At 51.6% G+C, this 19,517-nt stretch overlaps 1 protein-coding gene across 1 annotated transcript; it reads right to left on the bottom strand.

Annotated features, from left to right (window-relative positions):
* Positions 1–5,675: 5,675 nt before the first annotated feature.
* LOC137920057 (fibroin heavy chain-like) lies at positions 5,676–19,300 on the bottom strand. The gene is made up of 5 exons (XM_068763289.1): positions 18,670–19,300; positions 17,435–18,595; positions 17,135–17,206; positions 12,044–17,086; positions 5,676–11,881 (listed from the first exon to the last, which is right to left on the bottom strand). Exons 1-5 carry the CDS (start codon positions 19,298–19,300, stop codon positions 5,676–5,678), a joined length of 13,113 nt encoding a protein of 4,370 aa, XP_068619390.1.
* Positions 19,301–19,517: the final 217 nt, after the last annotated feature.

The following is a 19,517-nucleotide window of genomic DNA, read 5'->3' as shown; positions in this document are numbered from 1 at the left end:
TAATAAATAAATGACAAATCAGGAGTCACTGGATGCACCTAGCGTCTTATAGTTAGCGTCTTTCTGATATGAACGAACCAATGAAAGTTGAAACTGATTGATCTGCTCAATTTTTCGTTATAATGTATTTATAGTTAAACCAAATTTTAACTAAACGTCTCTTAAAACTACAATTTATTATTTGATTGTCAATCAAAACTAGTTACCGCTTCGAGCTTCAGTTAAAATTATTGCTAGAAAAATACTTTACTATTGAAAAAAGACAATTTTATATTTTACTTGTTTAAATACGTATAAAGGATATCTAGGACACACAGCCTTTGTGGGGATTTATATGTTGAAAAGACCATTGGTATGGGTCATGATAGATACGCTTCCTTTTTTGAATTAACAAAATCTAAAATAGTTCTTCTAGTGATAACTTTTACTAAAGTTCGGAGTAACAACTAATTCTATTTGAAAATTAAATATGATAACAGAAAATTCTACTTTAGGAAAAGATTTAATAAAAATTTATCCTAACTTTAAAAACACGTTCTATGGACTAATTTCAAATGTAATTTTTATACATGTTTATAAACAAACTGCAATTGGATGTCGCCTTTGCTTTTAAAAAAAAAGTGGAACGATCATTAATATTGAATGAATACGACGGAGCTAGAAAATTTTTTGATAAAAAGTTTTTCAATAAGAACTTTTTCACAGCTATTATTTTATGATACAAGTGTTTCACTTATTACTCAATATATAGGATGATTGGAAATAAATAGTAAATGCTTTAAAAGGTTAATGTATTGTAGCGCTGTTAGCTATTGTGTTCTCTACAGCTTCTTCGATTTCAAGCCTCACGGATTCGGAAATCTCCACGACGTAATAAATAAAAAAACTTCGTATTGTATTAAATAAATTATATCTATTCAGTTGGCGGAGGGAGGCGTGTACCTTTTCTCTGAGGATCTATAGCTGAATCCATATCTCAGGTGGTAGAGGAACGTTCTAGGTCGCAGAGGAGTGTGGCAGTACGTCGCAAATGAGTAAGAGAAAACCTGAACAACGAGTTCTTTTTGACCAAATAGTCACCTAAGAGAGATCCGTTAAATATACAAGACTTTGCAATTTGATGTATTTGAAGTTATGCTGCTAGCCGATCTAGGCTTTGTGCAGCTTCATCGAAATTGAACCCATGGAAACGGAACGGAAAGAGGTCCGCGGACTAAAAAAATTTACGCAGGTGATCGTACCCCAGTTACAACGAAGACGCGCACACGCGGATAGACTATACCCGTGTATGTGTATAGTGTAGTGAATGAGGTGTACTGTACGTGGAGCGGAGCGAGGTCTGCTCGGCGGTCAGGAGTGACACGGGCCTCTCCGGGTGCGGCCGCCGAGTCATGCGAATGGTGAATGATTTGTTCCTCGAGACTAACAGGGCTCGATGAGAGGTACATATTCTGACGTCGTAACGGGGGCGGAGATTAATTAAATTCTGCTTTAAGGGCGGCTAGGAGCGCCGAGTGCATACTAAGACAACGGTCCGCGGCTCTTGTATGTGACTACCGTAAGAAAAACGATAGCGCCAAGCAATCTACCACTAACGCCATCTATCGGCGACGTTCGAAGTAACATACAGGTTTTATCTCATGTTATACGTTACTATAATTCAATTTATTTCATTCGTTATTCGTACTTGCATTTATATATAATTTTTAACTTTAAAACAATTGTAAAAATGTCAGAAGAGCTCAATTTGATACAAACTAATATCAAACATAGCTTGTCTATAATTACAACTTTCAACTTAAAATGATAATTGCACTCTTTTGGTGTATCCGCAATTGTTCTTAGTACTAAAGTAGAATTTTTTCTAGTTAACGTTTAAAGATTATTTTCAAATTTAACTTGTGTGGTATTTATTTAGCTATTTGTTGTTATCTAAGTTTTTAGTCACCAATTTGGTAATGAAATTAGATATGATTAGTCTTTAATTTTAAAATTAAAGCAAAACCCTTTTGATGTATTTAACTAGAAAATAATAATATCAGGATTTTTAATTTTTGCAAAATTTGAATTTGTCGTGATACTAGTTGAAGTAGATACTAAGCTTCCGCACAGGATTCCGCCTCGCACACGCTCGCGGACTGTCTGACGTGGCAGTCGGAGCAGCGGATCCTGGCGGACGAGACTAGACAGGACATTTCCTTGCCAGCAGTCGTGTCGGCGATGCTGACCGGGTCATCGGCGTGGAGGGCCGTGGCCTCTTTCTGTGAGACCGTCATGGTCTAGGACGGCCCTCCGGTGAATGGTGCTCTCCTACCATAAACGGGGCCTTCGGAGTCGCGGGAGTTTCCCACTAGCTTAGGCGACTCTGAGGCGCTATCACGATGGTTCGACATAGTCTCGAACTGTCGTGATAGCACCGCGAGGGTTTCGGGGGTAGCGTATACACGCATACTCCGGGACGGGCTATCGAAGAAATAGCACGGCTCGAGGGAATAGCGCGTGGCGATCCCTGACCGGGAGATACCTCTGCGCCATACTGGGGCGTATAGTACAGAGGGTGATCACCGGGGGGGTTTTAGTGGGTAGGAATCCCACATACCCCTGTCCTCCTCCCAGAGGCTGGGCATCTTGAACGTCCGGATTTCCCATCCGAAACCAAAAAAAAAGGATACTAAGCTTAGTATGTTGTACAATAAAGTCTTAGTACGTGTACAATAAAGAATATTAAATAAATAAATATGTTTTTCTATGTCTTTATTATCACCATCATCATCTTTCCAACCGTAGTACGTCCGCTTGTTGGTCACAAGCCTACTCCATAGATCCCCATAGAACAGGTCGAAAGAGGCCTGCATTCAGCTTCTTTCGATAAACTTAAAAAAGTCGTATGTCCTACTTGTGGGTAGATGTCCCACGCTGTGCTTACGGATCAGTGGCCTCCACTCCAGAACCTTAAAGCCCGACGGACTTCAGTTCTGCGCGCTATATGGGCTGCCCTCTGACACCAACGGGTGTCGTGTTAATCTACAGATTCATTCATCCAGCTCATTCGCTGCAGAATATCAAACAGAACAAAAATATAAAATAGTTTAGTAGACTCGTCTACATTGAATATAGCCCATGTATATCCTTTAACGAACGACTACTTTTTCGACCGGATGAGGTGGCAAGACGAAGCGATTTATGCGAATGCGTTGTGTGACTTACGTAATATAATAAAATGATCTGTTTCGATTTTTTATCTATATTTAGACCTTGGAAACTTTATTTTTACTAAAATTATTAACTAACATGCAACTAGTATAATATCGGTCGGTAAACATGTGGTGCCCTCGAGCGCTTGGAATTTTATCTAGCATCATTGTATAGTATCATGCCAGTGTAAGGGAATCCTTGTAGAAACTGTAAGGTTATAATTTAACCGTCATAATGCTGCCATAATAAGGTAAAGTACTGCAAATATAACCAGTATTGGAATCTGTCAGTGTATAAATTCTAATGTTCCATTTGGTCGGTTTCCGTGGGTAGTATGTGATAAATGAAATTTGACCCTTGAATTTCACAACAGATTCTTCGACACAATTTTCTTCGCTGGGTGTAAAATAATCCATGTTTTGAATTTATATAATCGAGATAAGCAATGATGAACTGGAAGCGTGTTCTGTTGTTGCTATCTCGTACAGATACCATATGTGCATGCAACATACAAAAAATTTGGAGAATTCGATCTCTTGTAAAAGTGTTAGCAAAAAATGGAATGTTGTCTATTGAATATTCTTTCACATTGCTAAGTTGTATTATCCCTATAATTGAATCACCGTAAAAAACAACCACAATTAATTCTTTGTGACTTTGTACCAATATTACGCTCATCGAAGAATGTTTCATATTTTATCACTGTTATGGTATGTAATTTCATACATTGTATAAGATACCATCGATAGCTAAGGAACCTTTCCCAGAACCAATAATGGGACCCTGTTGTTTGAAGATAACAAAATTTAACATAAACACCGAGTGTGGCCTCTCACTCGCCACTCGTCCTGCCACGCGGAACACCGTAGCGACTGAGAGTCGCCTCTCGGCCGTTAAGGGATATTACTATTTATATCATTTCGTCCATTGGTTGCATAACATCCTATACGTATGTTTTAAAAAAAAATGTTAATATAATTGTATAATATTAGGATTTTATAACAATATTATACTGAAATAAAAATGAAAGAAGAAGAATGTGAAATGATAAAGAAAAAATCCCAACGTATCACAGGTGCAGCCGCTTCAGATCCTTAAACAATACGACGGCTCGCGGCTCGCTGTGTTGCCAAACGTACGAGCCGAGACAAACTGCTAGCCAAATTCAATACTGTTGGATCGCAGACGTACTTGGGTAGGCGAGTTTAAAGTACGCGCACTTAAAGTGACAAAGAGACGATTTAGGACGCCGAGCTATAAGCACGTATTCTTACTCGAAGTCTGTCACCGGGGTAACACAGTTTGAAACTAGTATAACAACATTCTGAAAAAAAAATTAAACAAATAACCATGACATTAATTATCTTTTATATTTGCTATTATTAATGGCGAGAGTCCTTTTATAGATAACTAACCGCATTAAGAATGACAGCATTTAAATCCTGTCTGATTGAGGGCGTTGTTCGACCTATGTATAACGTCGACCATACATCATTAAGGCAACAGCGTTATAACTATTACTGCGTATGTATGTAGCAGACCAGTGTCCAATATACCTTTAAAGTGATCGCACGTAGCTTCATTTCTAAATCAATACATAACACAAAGTGAATCTTAACACACGAACAGACGTTGAATGACGACTATCTCTAAAAAGTAATCAGGTTTCAAAAATCACACAAGTTAAAGACTGTTCTTGCTCCTTATATAAATCAGGATAATTATTTTTAAACATCAATATCGCTAATATTATTTAAAAAAGTATAATAGTAAAATCAAATATATATCAGACGACGCAATATAATAAAAGCAAAAGTAAAACACATACCTTCCTCAAACATTCTTCCCTGGTTATATGGTTTGTGTGTTATGGTTTGTTTTATTATATTGTTCCTAACATGAGCCATATTACTCAGACGAAATGGTACAAATTTATGTTCTCCTTGATTTAATACTAATAAATAATTTTAATTACTATACCAATAACAATTCACAAAAATAATTATTTTTTGTAAAAAATCATTACAATTTCTGATTAGTAAAAGAATAATATTAGATTTTATTTTTGTTCTTTTTTTTCTTTTGCTATTTTGCTATGAGTTGGTATTATCGTGGAACCTACTGAAATCAGCTTGGTAATTCCGATTCCAGTAACTCCGCTACAAACTAAACATATATTAGCTAGCTAGTACAACCATAACCATTTTTCCAAAACTCGCAAGGACTACCGTGGAACATACGAATAAAAGTGTAAAACGCATGTGTGAAAATATATAGATAGAAATAATTTAATAATTTTGTTACCGTTAATGCCATTACCGTCATACATAGAAAATACATCTTTCCAGGCAAGTCTAACAATAATATTCGTCAGAGGTTATTATAATATATTAAATAAAAAGATGATTTCTAAATGCTCGTGTTTATTTAATCGATATCAATCAAAATGTATCCCGTAAAAACAAAATTACACAAAATCACTAATAGCAAGTCGGGCAAGGTGCCCCGCGTCGTCCAATCTTAACAACAAACTGTTTACGAGTGAGTTGACAAGTTCTACGAACGCCAGTACGTCTTCTACCAGTCACATCTCCAGTTACAGAGGAGCTTTTATTGATAATAATTAACGGCGAGGGTTTCTCTTGGTAAACATATGGAGCAAAAGTGTTAACCGTTTTAAATCCAACAGTGTTATCTGAAGCAATAGCCACTGCAGCATCAGCGCCAGATGACGTTTGGCCGTAATTTGAAACAAGAGAGGAACCAGCTGAAGTTGAGTCAGCAGCTGCGGCGGCTGCTGCGGATGCGGTAGTAGTACCAGATTCTCCGGCAACATTTCCATATCCACTGAAGCCATTAATGTCGATTTCATAGAATTCAGGTGCAGCGCCAGAGGCGCCTGAACTGGATACAGAAGCGGCAGCTGATGAAGTGGCGGTAGCGGATGAGCCAGATCCTCTTTGATTGCCTAAGTTATTTCCTCCACTTCGTGCGTACGATCTAACAACATCATCAGCAGCTGCGGCTGCGGCGGCTGCTGCAGCGGCTGCTGCTGCGGCGGCGGCACTGGATTCTTCAGCCACATTTCCATATCCACTGAGGCCGTTGAAACTGTCGCCATTGAATCTGTTTCCAACTCCAGAGTTACCCGCACCAGACGCAGAAGCTGCTGCGGCGGCTGCTGCTGCGGCAGCGGCACCAGATTCTCCAGCGCCGTTTTCATATCCACCGAGGCCGTTGATACCGTAGCCATTGAGTCCGTTTCCAACTCCAGAGCTACCGGCACCAGACGCAGAAGCTGCTGCGGCGGCTGCTGCTGCGGCAGCGGCACCAGATTCTCCTGCGCCATTTCCATATCCACTGAAGCCATTAATGTCGATTTCATAGAATTCAGGTGCAGCGCCAGAGGCGCCGGAACTGGATGCAGAAGCGGCAGCTGATGAAGTGGCGGTAGCGGATGAGCCAGATCCTCTTTGATTGCCTAAGTTATTTCCTCCATTTCGTGCGTACGATCCAACAACATCATCAGCAGCTGCGGCTGCGGCGGCTGCTGCAGCGGCTGCTGCTGCGGCGGCGGCACTGGATTCTTCAGCCACATTTCCATATCCACTGAGGCCGTTGACACCGTAGCCAATGAATCCGTTTCCAACTCCAGAGTTACCGGCACCAGACGCAGAAGCTGCTGCGGCGGCTGCTGCTGCGGCAGCGGCACCAGATTCTCCAGCGCCGTTTCCATATCCACCGAGGCCGTTGATACCGTAGCCATTGAATCCGTTTCCAACTCCAGAGTTACCGGCACCAGACGCAGAAGCTGCTGCGGCGGCTGCTGCTGCGGCAGCGGCACCAGATTCTCCAGCGCCGTTTCTATATCCACCGAGGCCGTTGATACCGTAGCCATTGAGTCCGTTTCCAACTCCAGAGTTACCAGCACCAGACGCAGAAGCTGCTGCGGCGGCTGCTGCTGCGGCAGCGGCACCAGATTCTCCTGCGCCATTTCCATATCCACTGAAGCCATTAATGTCGATTTCATAGAATTCAGGTGCAGCGCCAGAGGCGCCGGAACTGGAAGCAGAAGCGGCAGCTGATGAAGTGGCGGTAGCGGATGAGCCAGATCCTCTTTGATTGCCTAAGTTATTTCCTACATTTCGTGCGTACGATCCAACAACATCATCAGCAGCTGCGGCTGCGGCGGCTGCTGCAGCGGCTGCTGCTGCGGCGGCGGCACTGGATTCTTCAGCTACATTTCCATATCCACTGAGGCCGTTGACACCGTAGCCATTGAATCCGTTTCCAACTCCAGAGTTACCGGCACCAGACGCAGAAGCTGCTGCGGCGGCTGCTGCTGCGGCAGCGGCACCAGATTCTCCAGCGCCGTTTCCATATCCACCGAGGCCGTTGATACCGTAGCCATTGAATCCGTTTCCAACTCCAGAGTTACCGGCACCAGACGCAGAAGCTGCTGCGGCGGCTGCTGCTGCGGCAGCGGCACCAGATTCTCCAGCGCCGTTTCCATATCCACTGAGGCCGTTGACACCGTAGCCATTGAATCCGTTTCCAACTCCAGAGTTACCGGTATCAGACGCGGAAGCTGCTGCGGCGGCTGCTGCTGCGGCAGCGGCACCAGATTCTCCGGCGCCGTTTCCATATCCACCGAGGCCGTTGATACCGTAGCCATTGAATCCGTTTCCAACTCCAGAGTTACCGGCACCAGACGCAGAAGCTGCTGCGGCGGCTGCTGCTGCGGCAGCGGCACCAGATTCTCCAGCGCCGTTTCCATATCCACTGAGGCCGTTGATACCGTAGCCATTGAGTCCGTTTCCAACTCCAGAGTTACCGGCACCAGACGCAGAAGCTGCTGCGGCGGCTGCTGCTGCGGCAGCGGCACCAGATTCTCCAGCGCCGTTTCCATATCCACTGAAGCCATTAATGTCGATTTCATAAAATTCAGGTGCAGCGCCAGAGGCGCCGGAACTGGATGCAGAAGCGGCAGCTGATGAAGTGGCGGTAGCGGATGAGCCAGATCCTCTTTGATTGCCTAAGTTATTTCCTCCACTTCGTACGTACGATCCAACAACATCATCAGCAGCTGCGGCTGCGGCGGCTGCTGCAGCGGCTGCTGCGGCGGCGGCACTAGATTCTTCAGCTACATTTCCATATCCACTGAGGCCGTTGACACCGTAGCCATTGAATCCGTTTCCAATTCCAGAGTTACCGGCACCAGACGCAGAAGCTGCTGCGGCGGCTGCTGCTGCGGCAGCGGCACCAGATTCTCCAGCGCCGTTTCCATATCCACTGAGGCCGTTGACACCGTAGCCATTGAATCCGTTTCCAACTCCAGAGTTACCGGCATCAGACGCGGAAGCTGCTGCGGTGGCTGCTGCTGCGGCAGCGGCACCAGATTCTCCGGCGCCGTTTCCATATCCACCGAGGCCGTTGATACCGTAGCCATTGAATCCGTTTCCAACTCCAGAGTTACCGGCACCAGACGAAAAGGCTGCTGCGGCGGCTGCTGCTGCGGCAGCGGCACCAGATTCTCCAGCGCCGTTTCCATATCCACTGAGGCCGTTGATACCGTAGCCATTGAGTCCGTTTCCAACTCCAGAGTTACCGGCACCAGACGCAGAAGCTGCTGCGGCGGCTGCTGCTGCGGCAGCGGCACCAGATTCTCCAGCGCCGTTTCCATATCCACTGAGGCCGTTGACACCGTAGCCATTGAATCCGTTTCCAACTCCAGAGTTACCGGTATCAGACGCGGAAGCTGCTGCGGCGGCTGCTGCTGCGGCAGCGGCACCAGATTCTCCGGCGCCGTTTCCATATCCACTGAGGCCGTTGATACCGTAGCCATTGAGTCCGTTTCCAACTCCAGAGTTACCGGCACCAGACGCAGAAGCTGCTGCAGCGGCTGCTGCTGCGGCAGCGGCATCAGATTCTCCAGCGCCATTTCCATATCCACTGAAGCCATTGATATCGATTTCATAGAATTCAGGTGCAAAGCCAGAGGCGCCGGAACCGGATGCAGAAGCGGCAGCTGATGAAGTGGCGGTAGCGGATGAGCCAGATCCTCTTTGATTGCCAAAGTTATTTCCTCCATTTCGTGCGTACGATCCAACAACATCATCAGCAGCTGCGGCTGCGGCGGCTGCTGCAGCGGCTGCTGCTGCGGCGGCGGCACTGGATTCTTCAGCCACATTTCCATATCCACTGAGGCCGTTGACACCGTAGCCATTGAATCCGTTTCCAACTCCAGAGTTACCGGCACCAGACGCAGAAGCTGCTGCGGCGGCTGCTGCTGCGGCAGCGGCACCAGATTCTCCTGCGCCGTTTCCATATCCGCCGAGGCCGTTGATACCGTAGCCATTGAGTCCGTTTCCAACTCCAGAGTTACCGGCACCAGACGCGGAAGCTGCTGCGGCGGCTGCTGCTGCCGCAGCGGCACCAGATTCTCCAGCGCCGTTTCCATATCCACTGAAGCCATTAATGTCGATTTCATAAAATTCAGGTGCAGCGCCAGAGGCGCCGGAACTGGATGCAGAAGCGGCAGCTGATGAAGTAGCGGTAGCGGATGAGCCAGATCCTCTTTGATTGCCTAAGTTATTTCCTCCACTTCGTACGTACGATCCAACAACATCATCAGCAGCTGCGGCTGCGGCGGCTGCTGCAGCGGCTGCTGCTGCGGCGGCGGCACTGGATTCTTCAGCCACATTTCCATATCCACTGAGGCCGTTGACACCGTAGCCATTGAGTCCGTTTCCAACTCCAGAGTTACCGGCACCAGACGCAGAAGCTGCTGCGGCGGCTGCTGCTGCGGCAGCGGCATCAGATTCTCCAGCGCCGTTTCCATATCCACCGAGGCCGTTGATACCGTAGCCATTGATTCCGTTTCCAACTCCAGAGCTACCGGCACCAGACGCGGAAGCTGCTGCGGCGGCTGATGCGGCGGCTGCTGCTGCCGCTGCTGCAGCGATTGCTTCCGCTTCTGCAATTTCACTTCCTCTACCTAGGGCAGTCGGATTTCTGTTTCCTGAAGAAAAGTCTGTAGCAACTGCAGAGCTGGCTGCTGTGCTAAGTCCTGATTCTTCTTCTTTTATAATAATGTTGTTATATTGACGGCCGTATGGTGCGAAGACGGAATCAAAGGCATTTGCACCGGATACTCCAGCACCATTTCCATATCCACTGAGGCCGTTAACACCGTAGACATTGAATCCGTTTCCAACTCCAGAGTTACCAGCACCAGACGTAGAAGCTGCTGCGGCGGCTGCTGCTGCGGCAGCTGCACCAGATTCTCCAGCGCCGTTTCCATATCCACTGAGGCCGTTAATACCGTAGCCATTGAGTCCGTTTCCAACACCAGAGTTACCGGCACCAGACGCAGAAGCTGCTGCGGCGGCTGCTGCTGCGGCAGCGGCACCAGATTCTCTGGCGCCGTTTCCATATCCACCGAGGCCGTTGATACCGTAGCCATTGAATCCGTTTCCAACTCCAGAGTTACCGGCACCAGACGCAGAAGCTGCTGCGGCGGCTGCTGCTGCGGCAGCGGCACCAGATTCTCCGGCGCCGTTTCCATATCCACCGAGGCCGTTGATACCGTAGCCATTGAATCCGTTTCCAACTCCAGAGTTACCGGCATCAGACGCGGAAGCTGCTGCGGCGGCTGCTGCTGCGGCAGCGGTACCAGATTCTCCGGCGCCGTTTCCATATCCACCGAGGCCGTTGTTACCGTAGCCATTGAATCCGTTTCCAACTCCAGAGTTACCGGCACCAGACGCAGAAGCTGCTGCGGCGGCTGCTGCTGCGGCAGCGGCACCAGATTCTCCTGCGCCGTTTCCATATCCGCCGAGGCCGTTGATACCGTAGCCATTGAGTCCGTTTCCAACTCCAGAATTACCGGCACCAGACGCAGAAGCTGCTGCGGCGGCTGCTGCTGCGGCAGCGGCACCAGATTCTCCAGCGCCGTTTCCATATCCACTGAAGCCATTAATGTCGATTTCATAAAATTCAGGTGCAGCGCCAGAGGCGCCGGAACTGGATGCAGAAGCGGCAGCTGATGAAGTGGCGGTAGCGGATGAGCCAGATCCTCTTTGATTGCCTAAGTTATTTCCTACATTTCGTGCGTACGATCCAACAACATCATCAGCAGCTGCGGCTGCGGCGGCTGCTGCAGCGGCTGCTGCTGCGGCGGCGGCACTGGATTCTTCAGCTACATTTCCATATCCACTGAGGCCGTTGACACCGTAGCCATTGAATCCGTTTCCAACTCCAGAGTTACCGGCACCAGACGCAGAAGCTGCTGCGGCGGCTGCTGCTGCGGCAGCGGCACCAGATTCTCCAGCGCCGTTTCCATATCCACCGAGGCCGTTGATACCGTAGCCATTGAATCCGTTTCCAACTCCAGAGTTACCGGCACCAGACGCAGAAGCTGCTGCGGCGGCTGCTGCTGCGGCAGCGGCACCAGATTCTCCAGCGCCGTTTCCATATCCACTGAGGCCGTTGACACCGTAGCCATTGAATCCGTTTCCAACTCCAGAGTTACCGGTATCAGACGCGGAAGCTGCTGCGGCGGCTGCTGCTGCGGCAGCGGCACCAGATTCTCCGGCGCCGTTTCCATATCCACCGAGGCCGTTGATACCGTAGCCATTGAATCCGTTTCCAACTCCAGAGTTACCGGCACCAGACGCAGAAGCTGCTGCGGCGGCTGCTGCTGCGGCAGCGGCACCAGATTCTCCAGCGCCGTTTCCATATCCACTGAGGCCGTTGATACCGTAGCCATTGAGTCCGTTTCCAACTCCAGAGTTACCGGCACCAGACGCAGAAGCTGCTGCGGCGGCTGCTGCTGCGGCAGCGGCACCAGATTCTCCAGCGCCGTTTCCATATCCACTGAAGCCATTAATGTCGATTTCATAAAATTCAGGTGCAGCGCCAGAGGCGCCGGAACTGGATGCAGAAGCGGCAGCTGATGAAGTGGCGGTAGCGGATGAGCCAGATCCTCTTTGATTGCCTAAGTTATTTCCTCCACTTCGTACGTACGATCCAACAACATCATCAGCAGCTGCGGCTGCGGCGGCTGCTGCAGCGGCTGCTGCGGCGGCGGCACTAGATTCTTCAGCTACATTTCCATATCCACTGAGGCCGTTGACACCGTAGCCATTGAATCCGTTTCCAATTCCAGAGTTACCGGCACCAGACGCAGAAGCTGCTGCGGCGGCTGCTGCTGCGGCAGCGGCACCAGATTCTCCAGCGCTGTTTCCATATCCACTGAGGCCGTTGACACCGTAGCCATTGAATCCGTTTCCAACTCCAGAGTTACCGGCATCAGACGCGGAAGCTGCTGCGGTGGCTGCTGCTGCGGCAGCGGCACCAGATTCTCCGGCGCCGTTTCCATATCCACCGAGGCCGTTGATACCGTAGCCATTGAATCCGTTTCCAACTCCAGAGTTACCGGCACCAGACGAAAAGGCTGCTGCGGCGGCTGCTGCTGCGGCAGCGGCACCAGATTCTCCTGCGCCGTTTCCATATCCGCCGAGGCCGTTGATACCGTAGCCATTGAGTCCGTTTCCAACTCCAGAGTTACCGGCACCAGACGCGGAAGCTGCTGCGGCGGCTGCTGCTGCGGCAGCGGCACCAGATTCTCCAGCACCGTTTCCATATCCACTGAAGCCATTACTGTCGATTTCATAAAATTCAGGTGCAGCGCCAGAGGCGCCGGAACTGGATGCAGAAGCGGCAGCTGATGAAGTGGCGGTAGCGGATGAGCCAGATCCTCTTTGATTGCCAAAGTTATTTCCTCCATTTCGTGCGTACGATCCAACAACATCATCAGCAGCTGCGGCTGCGGCGGCTGCTGCAGCGGCGGCTGCTGCGGCGGCGGCACTGGATTCTTCAGCCACATTTCCATATCCACTGAGGCCGTTGATACCGTAGCCATTGAATCCGTTTTCAACTCCAGAGTTACCGGCATCAGACGCGGAAGCTGCTGCGGCGGCTGCTGCTGCGGCAGCGGCACCAGATTCTCCGGCGCCGTTTCCATATCCACCGAGGCCGTTGTTACCGTAGCCATTGAATCCGTTTCCAACTCCAGAGTTAGCGGCACCAGACGCAGAAGCTGCTGCGGCTGCTGCTGCGGCAGCGGCACCAGATTCTCCTGCGCCGTTTCCATATCCGCCGAGGCCGTTGATACCGTAGCCATTGAGTCCGTTTCCAACTCCAGAGTTACCGGCACCAGACGCAGAAGCTGCTGCGGCGGCTGCTGCTGCGGCAGCGGCACCAGATTCTCCAGCGCCGTTTCCATATCCACTGAAGCCATTAATGTCGATTTCATAGAATTCAGGTGCAGCGCCAGAGGCGCCGGAACTGGATGCAGAAGCGGCAGCTGATGAAGTGGCGGTAGCGGATGAGCCAGATCCTCTTTGATTGCCAAAGTTATTTCCTCCATTTCGTGCGTACGATCCAACAACATCATCAGCAGCTGCGGCTGCGGCGGCTGCTGCAGCGGCTGCTGCTGCGGCGGCGGCACTGGATTCTTCAGCCACATTTCCATATCCACTGAGGCCGTTGACACCGTAGCCATTGAGTCCGTTTCCAACTCCAGAGTTACCGGCACCAGACGCAGAAGCTGCTGCGGCGGCTGCTGCTGCGGCAGCGGCATCAGATTCTCCAGCGCCGTTTCCATATCCACCGAGGCCGTTGATACCGTAGCCATTGATTCCGTTTCCAACTCCAGAGCTACCGGCACCAGACGCGGAAGCTGCTGCGGCGGCTGATGCGGCGGCTGCTGCTGCCGCTGCTGCAGCGATTGCTTCCGCTTCTGCAATTTCACTTCCTCTACCTAGGGCAGTCGGATTTCTGTTTCCTGCAGAAAATTCTGTAGCAACTGCAGAGCTGGCTGCTGTGCTAAGTCCTGATTCTTCTTCTTTTATAATAATGTTGTTATATTGACGGCCGTATGGTGCGAAGACGGAATCAAAGGCATTTGCACCGGATACTCCAGCACCATTTCTATATCCACTGAGGCCGTTAACACCGTAGACATTGAATCCGTTTCCAACTCCAGAGTTACCGGCACCAGACGCAGAAGCTGCTGCGGCGGCTGCTGCTGCGGCAGCTGCACCAGATTCTCCAGCGCCGTTTCCATATCCACTGAGGCCGTTAATACCGTAGCCATTGAGTCCATTTCCAACACCAGAGTTACCGGCACCAGACGCAGAAGCTGCTGCGGCGGCTGCTGCTGCGGCAGCGGCACCAGATTCTCCGGCGCCGTTTCCATATCCACCGAGGCCGTTGATACCGTAGCCATTGAATCCGTTTCCAACTCCAGAGTTACCGGCACCAGACGCAGAAGCTGCTGCGGCGGCTGCTGCTGCGGCAGCGGCACCAGATTCTCCAGCGCCGTTTCCATATCCACTGAGGCCGTTGATACCGTAGCCATTGAGTCCGTTTCCAACTCCAGAGTTACCGGCACCAGACGCAGAAGCTGCTGCGGCGGCTGCTGCTGCGGCAGCGGCACCAGATTCTCCAGCGCCGTTTCCATATCCACTGAAGCCATTAATGTCGATTTCATAAAATTCAGGTGCAGCGCCAGAGGCGCCGGAACTGGATGCAGAAGCGGCAGCTGATGAAGTGGCGGTAGCGGATGAGCCAGATCCTCTTTGATTGCCTAAGTTATTTCCTCCACTTCGTACGTACGATCCAACAACATCATCAGCAGCTGCGGCTGCGGCGGCCGCTGCAGCGGCTGCTGCGGCGGCGGCACTAGATTCTTCAGCTACATTTCCATATCCACTGAGGCCGTTGACACCGTAGCCATTGAATCCGTTTCCAACTCCAGAGTTACCGGCACCAGACGCAGAAGCTGCTGCGGCGGCTGCTGCTGCGGCAGCGGCACCAGATTCTCCAGCGCCGTTTCCATATCCACTGAGGCCGTTGACACCGTAGCCATTGAATCCGTTTCCAACTCCAGAGTTACCGGCATCAGACGCGGAAGCTGCTGCGGCGGCTGCTGCTGCGGCAGCGGCACCAGATTCTCCGGCGCCGTTTCCATATCTACCGAGGCCGTTGATACCGTAGCCATTGAATCCGTTTCCAACTCCAGAGTTACCGGCACCAGACGCAGAAGCTGCTGCGGCGGCTGCTGCTGCGGCAGCGGCACCAGATTCTCCTGCGCCGTTTCCATATCCGCCGAGGCCGTTGATACCGTAGCCATTGAGTCCGTTTCCAACTCCAGAGTTACCGGCACCAGACGCGGAAGCTGCTGCGGCGGCTGCTGCTGCGGCAGCGGCACCAGATTCTCCAGCGCCGTTTCCATATCCACTGAAGCCATTAATGTCGATTTCATAAAATTCAGGTGCAGCGCCAGAGGCGCCGGAACTGGATGCAGAAGCGGCAGCTGATGAAGTGGCGGTAGCGGATGAGCCAGATCCTCTTTGATTGACTAAGTTATTTCCTCCTCTTCGTACGTACGATCCAACAACATCATCAGCAGCTGCGGCTGCGGCGGCTGCTGCAGCGGCTGCTGCTGCGGCGGCGGCACTGGATTCTTCAGCCACATTTCCATATCCACTGAGGCCGTTGACACCGTAGCCATTGAGTCCGTTTCCAACTCCAGAGTTACCGGCACCAGACGCAGAAGCTGCTGCGGCGGCTGCTGCTGCGGCAGCGGCATCAGATTCTCCGGCGCCATTTCCATATCCACTGAAGCCGTTGATACCGTAGCCATTGAGTCCGTTTCCAACTCCAGAGTTACCGGCACCAGACGCAGAAGCTGCTGCGGCGGCTGCTGCTGCGGCAGCGGCATCAGATTCTCCAGCGCCGTTTCCATATCCACCGAGGCCGTTGATACCGTAGCCATTGAGTCCGTTTCCAACTCCAGAGTTACCGGCACCAGACGCAGAAGCTGCTGCGGTGGCTGCTGCTGCGGCAGCGGCACCAGATTCTCCAGCGCCGTTTCCATACCCACTGAGGCCGTTGATACCGTAGCCATTGAGTCCGTTTCCAACTCCAGAGTTACCGGTACCAGACGCGGAAGCTGCTGCGGCGGCTGCGGCGGCAGCGGCACCAGATTCTCCAGCGCCGTTTCCATATCCACCGAGGCCGTTGATACCGTAGCCATTGAATCCGTTTCCAACTCCAGAGTTACCGGCACCAGACGCAGAAGCTGCTGCGGCGGCTGCTGCTGCGGCAGCGGCATCAGATTCTCCAGCGCCGTTTCCATATCCACCGAGGCCGTTGATACCGTAGCCATTGATTCCGTTTCCAACTCCAGAGCTACCGGCACCAGACGCGGAAGCTGCTGTGGCGGCTGATGCGGCGGCTGCTGCTGCCGCTGCTGCAGCGATTGCTTCCGCTTCTGCAATTTCACTTCCTCTACCTAGGGCAGTCGGATTTCTGTTTCCTGAAGAAAAGTCTGTAGCAACTGCAGAGCTGGCTGCTGTGCTAAGTCCTGATTCTTCTTCTTTTATAATAATGTTGTTATATTGACGGCCGTATGGTGCGAAGACGGAATCAAAGGCATTTGCACCGGATACTCCAGCACCATTTCCATATCCACTGAGGCCGTTAACACCGTAGACATTGAATCCGTTTCCAACTCCAGAGTTACCGGCACCAGACGCAGAAGCTGCTGCGGCGGCTGCTGCTGCGGCAGCTGCACCAGATTCTCCAGCGCCGTTTCCATATCCACTGAGGCCGTTAATACCGTAGCCATTGAGTCCATTTCCAACACCAGAGTTACCGGCACTAGACGCAGAAGCTGCTGCGGCGGCTGCTGCTGCGGCAGCGGCACCAGATTCTCCAGCGCCGTTTCCATATCCACCGAGGCCGTTGATACCGTAGCCATTGAATCCGTTTCCAACTCCAGAGTTACCGGCACCAGACGCAGAAGCTGCTGCGGCGGCTGCTGCTGCGGCAGCGGCATCAGATTCTCCAGCGCCGTTTCCATATCCACCGAGGCCGTTGATACCGTAGCCATTGATTCCTTTTCCAACTCCAGAGCTACCGGCACCAGACGCGGAAGCTGCTGCGGCGGCTGATGCGGCGGCTGCTGCTGCCGCTGCTGCAGCGATTGCTTCCGCTTCTGCAATTTCACTTCCTCTACCTAGGGCAGTCGGATTTCTGTTTCCTGAAGAAAAGTCTGTAGCAACTGTAGAGCTGGCTGCTGTGCTAAGTCCTGATTCTTCTTCTTTTATAATAATGTTGTTATATTGACGGCCGTATGGTGCGAAGACGGAATCAAAGGCATTTGCACCAGATTCTCCAGCGCCGTTTCCATATCCACCGAGGCCGTTGACACTGTAGCCATTGAATCCGTTTCCAACTCCAGAGTTACCGGCATCAGACGCGGAAGCTGCTGCGGCGGCTGCTGCTGCGGCAGCGGCACCAGATTCTCCTGCGCCATTTACATATCCACTGAAGCCGTTGATATCGATTTCATAGAATTCAGGTGTAACGCCAGAGGCACCGGAACCGGATGCGGAAGCGGCAGCTGATGAAGTGACGGTAGTGGATGTACTAGATCCTCCTTGATTGCTTAAGTTATTTCCTCCATTTCGTCCGTACGATCCAACACCATCAGCAGCAGCTGCGGCTGCAGCGGCTGCTGCGGCGGCTGCTGCTGCGGCAGCTGCACCAGAATCTTCAGCGCCGTTTCCATATCCACTGAGGCCGTTGATACCGTAGCCATTGAGTCCGTTTCTAACTCCAGAGTTATCGGCACCAGACGCAGAAGCTGCTGCGGCGGCTGCTGCTGCGGCAGCGGCACCTGATTCTCCAGCGCCGTTTCCATATCCACCGAGGCCGTTGATTCCGTAGCCATTGAATCCGTTTCCAACTCCAGAGTTACCGGCACCAGACGCAGAAGCTGCTGCGGCGGCTGCTGCTGCGGCGGCTGCTGCTGCGGCAGCGGCACCAGATTCTCCAGCGCCGTTTCCATATCCACCGAGGCCGTTGATACCGTAGCCATTGAATCCGTTTCCAACTCCAGAGTTACCGGCACCAGACGCAGAAGCTGCTGCGGCGGCTGCTGCTGCGGCAGCGGCACCAGATTCTCCGGCGCCGTTTCCATATCCACTGAGGCCGTTGATACCGTAGCCATTGAATCCGTTTCCAACTCCAGAGTTACCGGCACCAGACGCAGAAGCTGCTGCGGCGGCTGCTGCTGCGGCAGCGGCACCAGATTCTCCAGCGCCGTTTCCATATCTACTGAGGCCGTTGATACCGTAGCCATTGAGTCCGTTTCCAACTCCAGAGTTACCGGCACCAGACGCAGAAGCTGCTGCGGCGGCTGCTGCTGCGGCAGCGGCACCAGATTCTCCAGCGCCGTTTCCATATCCACTGAAGCCATTAATGTCGATTTCATAGAATTCAGGTGCAGCGCCAGAGGCGCCGGAACTGGAGGCAGAAGCGGCAGCTGATGAAGTGGCGGTAGCGGATGAGCCAGATCCTCTTTGATTGCCTAAGTTATTTCCTACATTTCGTGCGTACGATCCAACAACATCATCAGCAGCTGCGGCTGCGGCGGCTGCTGCAGCGGCTGCTGCTGCGGCGGCGGCACTGGATTCTTCAGCCACATTTCCATATCCACTGAGGCCGTTGACACCGTAGCCATTGAGTCCATTTCCAACTCCAGAGTTACCGGCACCAGACGCAGAAGCTGCTGCGGCGGCTGCTGCTGCGGCAGCGGCATCAGATTCTCCGGCGCCATTTCCATATCCACTGAAGCCGTTGATACCGTAGCCATTGAGTCCGTTTCCAACTCCAGAGTTACCGGCACCAGACGCAGAAGCTGCTGCGGCGGCTGCTGCTGCGGCGGCTGCTGCTGCGGCAGCGGCACCAGATTCTCCAGCGCCGTTTCCATATCCACCGAGGCCGTTGATACCGTAGCCATTGAATCCGTTTCCAACTCCAGAGTTACCGGCACCAGACGCAGAAGCTGCTGCGGCGGCTGCTGCTGCGGCAGCGGCACCAGATTCTCCAGCGCCGTTTCCATACCCACTGAGGCCGTTGATACCGTAGCCATTGAGTCCGTTTCCAACTCCAGAGTTACCGGTACCAGACGCGGAAGCTGCTGCGGCGGCTGCTGCTGCGGAAGCGGCACCAGATTCTCCGGCGCCATTTCCATATCCACTGAAGCCATTGATATCGATTTCGTAGAATTCAGGTGCAACGCCAGAGGCGCCGGAACCGGATGCGGAAGCGGCAGCTGATGAAGTGGCGGTAGTCGATGTACTAGGTCCTCCTTGATTGCTTAAGTTAATTCCTCCATTTCGTCCGTACGATCCAACACCATGAGCAGCAGCTGCGGCTGCGGCGGCTGCTGCAGCGGCTGCTGC

The sequence above is a fragment of the Battus philenor genome, unplaced genomic scaffold (genome assembly GCF_028537555.1).
Source record: "Battus philenor isolate CCGP_79_NKW_IND1 unplaced genomic scaffold, ilBatPhil1.0.hap1 SCAF_17, whole genome shotgun sequence".
NCBI lineage: Eukaryota > Metazoa > Arthropoda > Insecta > Lepidoptera > Papilionidae > Battus > Battus philenor.
The sequence above is the reverse complement of the archived record's forward strand: the minus strand, read 5'-3'. Positions and strand labels throughout refer to the sequence as shown.